General features: G+C 33.7%; 1 protein-coding gene across 4 annotated transcripts in view; it reads right to left on the reverse strand.

The window, feature by feature from the left end:
• The window catches only part of TFEC (transcription factor EC), a 222,012-nt gene that overhangs the window by 13,725 nt on the left and 195,903 nt on the right, over positions 1-12,384 (reverse strand). For all 4 annotated transcript variants that reach the window (XM_030825681.1, XM_030825680.1, XM_004090204.3 and 1 more), the window contains 2 exons: positions 5,200-5,314; positions 3,031-3,087 (listed from right to left, as the gene is read on the reverse strand). In XM_030825681.1, coding sequence (XP_030681541.1) covers positions 3,031-3,087; positions 5,200-5,314 — 172 coding nt within the window. The remainder of the gene's footprint in view (positions 1-3,030; positions 3,088-5,199; positions 5,315-12,384) is intronic.

A 12,384-nucleotide genomic window follows, 5' to 3' on the forward strand; every position in this document is an offset into this window, starting at 1 on the left:
AACATACAATATATATCTGTCAAATTTCCTGTATTACTCTTCTCTAAGAGCAGTCTTCTACTCCATATTCCTAATATCAAGAACCGTAACATATACATGGTATCTTTTTCAACAGATATGTTTAAAGCTTTCGGGAAATAAAGGTAGAAAAGGATATGAAGAAGAAGGAAAATATATTTTTTTAAATGTTGGAAAATACTTAAACAGTTCACATTTGAGAATTATGAACTGCTAGAAACAAGGAAAGTCATCAAAGACTATCAATTGCCTTGATGAACTTACTCTACAAAGCAAATTACGAGAATGAATTTGACCTTTAGGAATAATACATTGTGATTCCTCTAAAATGAGAATATAATCGGTTCTGGTAAGAGTTTATTTTCCCTCTTCACCAGTCCTATTTCCCTGTGCACACAATTCAAAAAACAGCAAAATGACACCACAAAAAACACTGACTAGAAAATCAAGGTAAAGCTAATAGAAACATATATACACACATATAATACATATATAGAAATGTATATATATAACATGCATATATATAAAATAGTAAGAATTTATTAATAATTTTGTGTCCACACACATTAACTCTTATAAGCCACACTTTTAAATACAAGATGAAGAACAACTATGAAGGAAGTTCGCAGTTTTTTTTTCTCAAAATAAGGGACTGTTTTTGTCCTGTCACATTTCTTTAAGATATTTTATTTAAATCTATCTTATGTAGAATGTCAGAACCTTCTTCTCTACTCTTCTTAGATAGTAGTCTATGAATTTTTAAGTGGCTGATTATAATGAGAAATCTGGCTCCCCAATGGTGTTCATACCCAGTACTAGTTATTTGTAAAGGAATCAAGTTTTAAGAAATTACTAAACTACTTCATGTCATGGTGGTTACACTCTTAACAAAGTTTTTGACATATTCACTTAATCCCGTACTTAGATCCAGGCAAGAGAAGCTCTTACTCTGATCAGTATTTAGAGGAAGCACTCTTGCCTTCTCTGGCCATGCCTCTCTCCGCTCAGCAAGGCAGCTACAGGGCCAAGGGAACCCTTCTAAACTATACTCTGGGTTATCGGCACAAGCAATTTCCTCCCTAATTCCCTGAGTTCACTTCCAGAGCCTGTGCACGCCACCTCCCTAGGTCCATCCTCCTGAAGACGGAACATGACACCGGTGTGCTCACTGGAGGCCCCAGTTCTGACCAATGGGCAATTGTTTGCAGGGCTGTATATGGAGCTTGAATGTACAGGACAGGGTGTTCACAGTCACGTTTGAGGCCACTTGTAGCACAGAATGGAATAGGGGGTGCAGAAAGAAGAATGGGGGACTGCAAGCTGAGAGCTGACATTGCCCTGCCCTGACATTTTCACGCCAAACTCCTAAGAGCTGAAAATTCTAAATTCACTCCTGGCCTCCCCGTCTTTATGAAGAATGGAACATAATTTTATGTAAACTTCTGGTAAATTGGACTTCCTTTGTAATTTTGCTATGATCATCACAAGTTTTTAGGGTTTTTCTAGATTCATTCTACTTAAAACTTATAATTTTTTTTTTTTTTTGAGATGGAGTCTCACTCTGTCGCCCAGGCTGGAGTGCAGTGGCGCGATCTCGGCTCACTGCAAGCTCCGCCTCCCGGGTTCACGCCATTCTCCTGCCTCAGCCTCTCCGAGTAGCTGGGACTACAGGCGCCCGCCACCACGCCCGGCTAATTTTTTTGTATTTTTAGTAGAGACGGGGTTTCACCGTGGTCTCGATCTCCTGACCTCGTGATCCGCCCGCCTCGGCCTCCCAAAGTGCTGGGATTACAAGCGTGAGCCACCGCGCCCGGCTAAAACTTATAATTTTTTTAAGTCTTTGTTTCCTCCAAAAGCAAGATGATGTAGCAGGTGTATCTAGCTTAAGAAACACTTTGATAATGGATATACAGGACACCATGTTACTCTACATTAAATGACTTGTCTAAGCTGCAGACACAGAAGAGAGAAGGTAGGATTAAGGTCAGTAATCGTTCAGTGGCTAATTAGGACAAAAGTCCATAGTTCCTCAATTTACTAATCCCTTCTCTCAACCATTAGTTCTCCCCACTCATAATCTGGACCAAAGTTATCTGCTCTGGCACTAAAGCCTTTGAGAATAAAATCATTTCTCGGAGGACTGTTATGACTACGTGCCAGCTCTTGTCTTACAGTCACACACTCAGCAAACATCACTGTGACACAGGCAGGTGCTTTATGAACAGATACAGGTTTCACAGGTACGTGTATACTCAATTTCAGTTAGTGATACGTAAGGAAATTAGTCATTAGTTTTAGGAATTTGCAATATTTTATTTATTTTAATTTCATTCTACTCTGTTCTCAGTTTTTGATTTGGCTTCCAGAATGAAAAGGCTTCACACTCAATTAGTCAAGCTCACTTGAGACAGTTACACACTTCAGACATGACCAAGCATTCTAAAGCTCAGCCTCGCTGCCAATCTACTTTTCTTGCCCGATTTCTCCATCTCATATGACCTGTTATCAGAGTCTAATTGACCCTTAGGAAGGCATGAGAGCTCTATTTGTTCCAGAGGTGAAATTCAGCACTGCAACACAGCAATGTCTTTCAGATAACATATCATTAAGAAGGGAGGAGCAAATTGACACAGAAAAATGAGAACCTGGAGTTATGTTTCTTATTATTTAAATGTTGTACATTTTCAAAAGTCACTTTTATCTCTTTAAACCTTTGAGTCAGTGAGTCACAACAGAATCCAAATGTAACCAAATGCACTCATCTCAGTCACAGGCAGCCTCCTTGGAAGTGAATGATCAAGGAGGGAATTCGAGATGTTTCATTTTGTGAAAATAGATAGCTTTTCTGAGAGTTCACATTGTTAATATTTCCCAGAATAAATCAAGTTGTATGTGTAATTAATTTTGGCCATCTGACATCAAAATACTTATGGAGTATAATAAAAGACCACATACCTTAACCTCTATGCATTTCCTTTTGCATTAATTTTATATGGAAAAATATATACTCACTGAGGTTGTGGTTGTCCTTTTTTTGTCTCTCTTTTGCTAAAGCTCTAGTGTCAGTTTCTGATCGAAAGAAAAATAATAAAAACCATGCTTAGATCTACCTTAAAACCCCTCCAGGCAACATAATTCAGAACTCCTAGGTGAAAATAAAATACTATTTGCTCCAAAATGGTACAATAATATTTTTGATGCAAATATTCAGAAATTTGGAACACAGTACTCTTCAGTAAAAGGCAATGGCAAAGCTTTTAGGCTCTGGGATAATAAAAACTGAATTTATTTTCTGGCCTTCCATTTAATAGCCATATGATCTATTGCCACATTTCTCTGTGTTTCAGGCTCTTCATCTGTAAAATGACTATAATACGATACCTACCTTAAAATCATTGTGATAACCAAAAGAAATATGGTACACAGAAAATATAGTATTGAATTATTATTTTCAGAATTTTGAGATTCAGAAAGAAGTTATTCCAACCTAAATATTTTATTAGTAATTATTATTTCTACATCCCAAGAGTTGCAACTCACTATATTTCTCAAATATCCATATGAAACAATTCCATACTTTCTTCCAGCAAATGGCATTTCCCTGTATGTATGGTGTGGTTGTATTTATGTGACCATCAACCTCCAGGATGGCCTACAATGATTCTTAATTTTTAGTATTCACACCTTGTAATTCCCTCCCACATTAAAAAAATAAGGCTGACCTGTGAAGCCACTAGCTTGTTGTGGAAATGACTAGTATGGTATCCAAGGCTAGATAAGAGGAGAAATTTTTAACTTTCACATTGGCATCTCTTTGATCTCTAGTTATCATGTCATGAGGACACTCAAGCAACCCTATGAAGAAGTCCAGGCAGTCAGGAACAAAGACCACTTGCCAACAGGAAGCACTATCCTACAAGACCTTGAGTGAAACACCTTGGGAGTGCATCCTCCAGCCTCAGTCAAGTCTCAGGTGTCTGTACTTCTGGCTGACATCTTGACTACAGCCTCATAAGAGATTCTGGTCTGAACGAATTCACTAGGCCACTCCTGTGTTCTTGATGCTCAACGACTGAATGAGATTATAAATGTTTATTACTTTGAGATTATAAATGTTTATTGCTTCAAGTTGCTAAATTTCAGGGGTAATTTGTTGTTATGCAACAAAAATAATACAATATTATTAGAGTTATAGTTTAAAAAGTTAATAAAATAATATATTTTATTTAAATGTATTTATTTAAAACTATAGTCATTAATTTTAGTCTGAATAATTTGGATGCATGGACATTTTTGAATTATCGATTGAGCTTTAAGAGTGGTCATGTTGTATTTATTTAAAATTTTACCATGGTGTTTGAGCTCCAAACCAAAAGTTTATTGCAGAAATCTCAAGTGAATTTATTTACTTTATTCTTATGGAGGAACTAACACAGGACTTGTAAGTCAGGAAACCCTTACGTTGATCCAGTTCCGCCTGTAATCAGCTGTTACACCTTTAGGAAAGTAGCTCCTTTGACCCTGGGTTGATTTCCTCATTTATTTTGGAAGAATTTGACTATGCTCCTATAATTTGAGTTGTAACAATTAAAATAAACTATTGAAAACTCAGGGTTTATTTTCAATTAAGAAAATTAAATGTGAATCTATCACAAAATCCATAAAACAAGCTAAAAAGAAAAAAATCCAACATTTGTTTTTTATCAAACTCTGCATACAAAGAATAGAATCCACAAAACAAGCTAAAAAGAAAAAAAATCCAATACTTGTTTTTTATCAAATTCTGCATACAAAGAATAGACTAATTTCTCTAATTTATTATATCACTTTGTAACTATGTTAATAAATGGCATCTATTTAATATAAAAAGAGCCTATGTTAAATGAAGCTGTCTTTTATATATGTATGTATATAAGTGTGTGTATCTACATGTATATATCTATATAAAACATATATGTGCATTTGCTCAATTTCCAAAATAATGAACCAATTCAGTCAAACTATAAGTTATTTTAACTTACTGCTTGATTATCATAGAAATAAATGATGAATTTACTGTCTGCCTTCTTTTTTGTAATTGTTTTGTTATACTTTTAAAATTCTAGTTAGCACAATATCTGTCACTCATAACTTATGTCATTAATAAAAATAAAAAGGGTAAAAGTATGAAAGCAACATTACCTGTAATTTCTCTTTTCATTGGTAGACTACTTGGACAAGAAGCACTTGTAAGCCCCATGTTAATTGGTGAAATTCCTTGTTCACCACTATACACATCCAAAATACTTCCAGATAACTTGAGAGGAAAAAGGAGGAAAAGATTAGTAAAAATCTTCTGTGCAAATTGATATATTTAGTTATATATATTACATTTTCCACTTTAAATGTGGCATTTTGTTAACAATAATTCCTAATTAGGGGCATTTTGTTTTTAAACAAGACAAGAGTATGCATTAACTTTTTAAAAATGCATTATAAAATGCTTACAGATAAGATGCACTGAAAAAAAGTTATATGTGTTTAAACAAAAAGAGAAATCAGTTCATGTATGAAGGAAAATTCCTATTAATATTTACAAAGTTATGGAAGTTTGATCCAGCATATGACCTGGTTATAAATGGATGTAATTAAAAATATTATTTTGGACAAAAATCAATATACATCTTTGCAAAGCTGGAAAGTTCACCACATCCCACAAATTAGGTATAACGGTTGAACATTTTGGGAGCCTTCTTAATACCATCAGTGCTACCAGCAACTCACAGTCAAGAAGTGTTTCACACTGTTAATTAAATGAGAAACTCTTCCCTTCCTGGAAGGCATACTTTTTCTCATTGTACACTTAATGTTCTAGATTATTATAAATATCCCAGCTGGTAACCAAGAGTAGTCTAAAACTACTTTTGCCTCTAGTGAATATAGGGTACATCCAATTATAGCAACACTGCAATTCTTGAACTGCTTCTTGGGAACAATTTTTCAGAAAACCTAAGTTGCTTTATACACAATTCAAAACTGCACCAATTCATTATTCAAAGTGTGCTTATTGATTTGATTTCCCAAGAAAATCAAATTTAAGTAATATTCATATTTCAGGTTAATACTCATTATTCCAGAACAAGCTGCATTCACTATGCAGGATTTGAAATTTTAAGATATTTCCATTGTGAGTATCTTTCTTCCACTTCTGTGCAATAAACCAAGAGCTGAATAAGGAGCAATTTTTTTCTTTCCTCGATGACTAGGAATAAAACATATAATAAAACAATGCTTTAACAAGTTTTCATGAAGAATCTAACTTCACAACCCACTTTTTCAAAACTCCAATTCAATTTGAGAGAACTGATAAAATCAGACTGGAAATAAATATGAAGAAAGGACATATTATGTCCAAAGTTAGTTTCTGAGCTAATAATCTATTATAGTATATATAATAAATGTTGTATATACCTGAGGGGAAAAATTTGAAAATACAGTTGAAATCACGTCAGTTTATATGCATATCAATAAGGACATTTTAGACTTATATGGCTCTCAGATGTATTTTTTCATAATTAACTCTATTAGGACTCTTCACTTTTACTTTATATAAACTTAATTGTAGGAGAATTTTTGCTTTACGGGTCTTGGAAGGGAGCTATAAAAGCCAGCTATTGAAGTCATCAGCTATTTCTCCTCAATTTTCTCATCTGTAAAATAGGGACAAAGTTGAGCAAATTAGGCAGACAATGTGTGTTAGTATCAAATAAATACAATTATTCTTTGGAAGAAATCCAAAAAGCAGATGTTTTTCTAAGGTGACTCACTTAGCCATACTTTTTAAAGTGTAAATTTTCCAAGGTCATTTTTGAAAGGCCTGTTGGTTATGAGCTGAGGCATCACCAGCTTGAATTGCACATTTCCACTGTGCCTTTGAGAAGCATAACGGACACATTGAACAAAAAGGGAGTGAGGGGGACAGAACTAGGAAAAGGGCACTTTCCCTCTGAAGAGCTTGAATTCAGATGGATTTCAATGAAGAAGTGGCAAGTTGCAGAAATGTTAAGGAAGAAAAGGAGCCATATTACAGATACACTGCAACAATAAAGTAAGAGGTTCCTAACTATAGCATTTCCTTGCCTCCATATTACCTAGTCAGACAGCACCCAGTGCATTATTCCTTAGAAATGGAGTTTAAATTCTGATAATGAATCTAATCCTGCTGAACTGTAGCCATATTGCATATTCTTCTGATCTTGGTTATTGTCTAATTTATGCCCTAAAGCACAATAATTAATATCCTATTTAATTTTATGCTGTAGGTACTTCTCTATTTCATGTAAATGGCTAATCACTTTTTGAATATCATTAAACAATTGAGTTCAGTTTCAAAGTGTGTAATATACAGGCCTGGCGCGGTGGCTCACGCTTGTAATCCCAGCACTTTGGGAGGCCAAGGCGGGCGGATCACGAGGTCATGAGATCGAGACCACGGTGAAACCCCGTCTCTACTAAAAATACAAAAAATTAGCCGGGCGTGGTGGCGGGCGCCTGTAGTCCCAGCTACTCGGAGAGGCTGAGGCAGGAGAATGGCGTGAACCCGGGAGGCAGAGCTTGCAGTGAGCCGAGATCGCGCCACTGCACTCCAACCTGGATGACAGAGCGAGACTCCGTCTCAAAACAACAACAACAACAAAAAAACACAAAGTGTGTAATATACTTCATGTAACCTAAAGTGCATTTTCTCCACTAAAAGATGTAAGAGTCCAGTGTTAGTGAAAATGTACAGATTGCATTCACCTGTGAAAAAGCTTACAAAGAAAACTTATATCAACCTTTGTCAAAGGTATAAGTAACTTAGGTAATAAGGTCCAAGTTTTAACTTAATTTTGTAGATCAGGAGGCAAATGAATACCTATTTTATGAAGAAATATTATGATATTTTTAAAAGGTTGCTTTCTCAGTAAAGCAAAATCTTTGATGTGATAATAGGCAAACATATTATTATTAACAAAAAATTCACAAACTTTAAAGACATAAAATAAATAATTTATTATAAAATCCAGTCAACAAAGTGACAGAGAAGGCCTGATAGAGCAGAGTCTACTTCTGTATAAGGCAATACTTCTTTCTGATAGAAAAAAGTGAACTCCTGATCTGAGAAACTGCTTTGAGGTGAGGAGTGATTGACAGTAGTTTCCTGGTATCAGAGGCTCTTCACCTTAGATTTCATTCACATCTCCACTACTGAGGTCATAGGGACTAAAACAAATAGAGTTTAACCTTTCCACATATACACTGCTATCTACAGTAACTAATATTTCCTGAAGAAAATGAGCTAGCAGATCAAAATATCAAAACATTTGAGGAAAATGACTATTTCAAAAGTAAGGCAACAAACAACATTATAAATAACATCAAAGGTATTTGTAATAACTTGTAATATAAAATAATAAACAGTAAACATAATGACTGAAGAGACCAAGGAGAAATGAGAGATCTGAGAAATAGAATTCTTAGAAAAAAAACCCTATAGAATGGAAAAATGACATAATGGAAACAATAAAAAGGAAATAAAAGAATTGGTAAAATATAAAGCCAAATTTTTAAAGTAATCTCCCAGGAGGATAAGGAAAAGGACTAAGAAATAGAACATATGAAAGAACACCTAAACAATACAGGGAATAGAATTATTGGAACTAAATTACAGGTAACAGGAGTTTCAAAAAGAGAGAAAAATAATATTGGAAGAAAGAAAGTATTTTTTAAAGTAATGGAGACACATTTTTAAGAATTAATAATCATCAATGGACCACAGTGCTTTATTTCACCTTATCATTATTTTATTTTCATTTAAAAATCAAAGTGTTTATAGAACGCCTAATAAGAATGATAGAAAAGACCTACATTCAGATATATTATACTAAAATGAAATAATACACAATAATAAAGAGAAAAAAATCTAAAAGCCTAGAAAGAAAGATTGTGTACAAAGAACAAAAGTCCAATTAATATAAGACTTTTCAATAGCAAAATTGAATGGAAAAATAAAACAAATCTGTATTTTAAAACACTGAAAGAAAATAAAATGAAGTTTTATAGTTTTATATCCAGCTCAAATGTCATTCACATATGAGGTCATGATAAAAAATATTCTTAGGCATACAATGCTTAAGAAAGTTTATCCCATAAAGACTAACACTGGAAAGAGTTGGGGTGAAATGCTTAAATAAGTAGAGATATTTAAAGAATATGCTCAAAAATATAAAATAAAATTGATCGAATATCTTGGTAAAGTGACTGTGGAATAAATAATGGTGGTGGATCCAAGATCAAAGATTAAGTGAAACACATAACCATGTAACTCGATCTAGATAATATCAGCATAATTGGGTTGCTGTCGCAGGGAAGCCAAAGGATGTGAAAGTGGTAAGAATGTATTAAGAAGAAACTTAAAAATGGGGCACAAAAATGAATTAAGATAAGAAGAGCAAGTGAAAACATATCAATAATAATAATTGATCTAAATAGGTCAAATTCCCTAGGTAAAGGGTTGACAGATAAAGTAAGAAAACAGGAACTAGATACAAGTACCTTACAGAGACATATCCACACAGTAAAAGGACACATAAAGATTAAAAATTAAAGAATGGAAAAAGACATATCCAGCAAATGATATCCATGGGGAAACTGATGTAGCTATATTAATATCAGAAAAAAGGGCTTTCACGCTTAAAAAATTATTAGGGATAATGAGTCACTATTCCTAAAAGGTATAACAATTACAAGCATGTGTGCTCCTAATAAAGTAACCTCCAACTATGTGAAACAAAATGTTTAGAACTACAAGGGGAAATGAATAAATACACCAAAATAGTGGAAGACTTTAACACACATCTCCTCATTTTTGAAAAGTCAAGCAGACAAAAATAATCAGTAATGCTATAGAAGATTAGAACAATAAATGTTAAATCTCAGCCCAATAGACTTGTATATAGTTTTACATGAAGAAATAGGGAATACAGTTTTCTCAAGTACATATGGAACCTATACAAAAACTGACTAGGTGCTCAGTCAAAAGAAAACCTCAACACATTTCATAGAGTATCTGATTGCCAAAATATTTTGAAATTTTAGAAAATTGTTAAAAACCTCAAAGTTTAAGATGAAATCATACTGGAATTTTAAAATACAACAAAGATAAAACACATGTGAAAAATGTCTGGAATATGGCAAAACAATGCTTTCAAGACAATTCATAGCCTTAAATAATAAATGACAAAAATAGATTCATTTTTGAATTATATAAATTAACCATCATTCTTTAAAAAATAGGGGAAAATAACCAAATAAATCCAAAGAAACTAGAATAGATAATATAATAAGGCCATAAATCAGTGAAGAACAAAACAATACAATGATAGATTCATAAACCAAAGGTTGTTTTTGTTTGAAAAAAAATTAACAAGATTGACATGCTTCTGGCAAAACTGATTAAATGAATAACATTTCAAATGAAAGGAGAAAGTAACAACAGTACGTTAGATTTAAAAGGTAATAAGTTTCTCCACTAAGATTAGGAGCAAGATAAGGATGCCTATTTTCACTACTTCTATTCAACACAGTGTTGTAAGTTTAGGTGAAAATAACTAGGCAAGAAAAAGTAACAAAAGCTATCCATATTGGAAAAGAATAAATGAAATGATCTCTGCTAACTGTTGACACGATCTCATATTAAGAAAACCCTCCCTAAGATTCTACACTTACACACACACATGCACACACGCACATACACCATCAAACTGTGTGCTGATTTTATGTACTGCAGCTTAGCTGAATGCATTTATTAGCTCAAAAATCAGTTTCTACACATGAACCATGAACAAACTGAAAAAGAAATTAAGAAAACTATTCCATTTAAATAGCATCAAAAGGAATGAAATACTTAGGAATAAACTTAACCCAAGAAGCAAAAGGCTTATACACTGAAAACTAAAAAATACTGCTGAATGAAATGAAAGAAATCATAAATAAGTGGAAAGGCATTTTGTGCTCATGGATGGAAAGAAATAATATTGTAACAATGCAATACTATCTAAAGCAGTCTAAAACTCAATACAATTTTTTATCAAATTCCAACTGCACTTTTTAAAGAAATAGAAAAATGCATTTTAAATTCACACGAAATCTCTTGTGAAAGAACAAAGTTGGAGCACTCACACTTCCAGATTTCAAAACTTATTACAAAGCTGCAGTAATCTAAATCTATGCTAATGTGAGTCTGACAATAAGATATATAGACCTAGGGAGTATAATAGCAAGTCCAGAAATAAACTCTCTATTTTATGGTCAAATGATTTTTGACAAAGGTGCCAAGACCACTCAGTGGGGAAAGGAATTCTTTTCAACAAATGGTGTTGGAAAAACTGGCTATCATCATGCAAAAGAACCAAGTTAGAAGTTTACCTAACACCATATACAAAAATTAACTCAAAATGGATCAAATACATAAACATAAGAAAAAAATCTATAAAACAACCCTCACAACTGGAGAAGCTACTAGCAGATCATGTATTTCTTAAGAGATTAAGATCCAGAATATATACATAAAAATAAATCTTAAACTCAACAACAAAAACTAACAACCCAATTTCATTTATTTATTTTATTATACTTTAAGTTCTAGGGTACATATGCACAACGTGCAGGTTGTTACATAGGTATACATGTGCCATGTTGGTTTGCTGCACTCATAAACTCGTCATTTACATTAGGTATTTCTCCTAATGCTATCCCTCCCCCAGTCCCCCTCCCCCCGACCAACCCTGGTGTGTGATATTCCCCACCCTGTGTCCATGTGACCTCATGGTTCAACTCCCACTTCTGAGTGAGAACATGCGGTGTTTGGTTTTCTGTCCTTGTGGTAGTTTGCTTAGAATGATGACAACCCAATTTTCAAAATGGGCAAAAGACTCGAATAGACATTTCTCCAATAAAGATATATACAAATGGCCAATAAGCACATGAAAAGATGCCCAACATCACTAGTCATTAGGAAAATGCAAATCAAAGCTACTGTGTAATACTTCAGTCTCATTAGGATGCCTAACATCAAAAGAAAATTGAGGAGTGCTGGTGGGAATGTGAAATGGTGCAGCCACTGTGGAAAGAAGTATGGAAGTTCCTCAAACGTTAAGTATAAAATTAACATATGATCCAGTAATTTCACTTCTAAGTATGTATCCAAAAGAATTGAAAGCAGGGGCTTAAACAGATAATTGTACACCAGTGTTCATATTAGCATTATTTACAATAGTCAAATGTCCATCAACAGATGAATAGATAAATAAAATGTAGTGTATACACATAATGGAATAGGCTTAAAGA

This window comes from Nomascus leucogenys, chromosome 13 (assembly GCF_006542625.1).
Source record: "Nomascus leucogenys isolate Asia chromosome 13, Asia_NLE_v1, whole genome shotgun sequence".
Classification (NCBI taxonomy): domain Eukaryota; kingdom Metazoa; phylum Chordata; class Mammalia; order Primates; family Hylobatidae; genus Nomascus; species Nomascus leucogenys.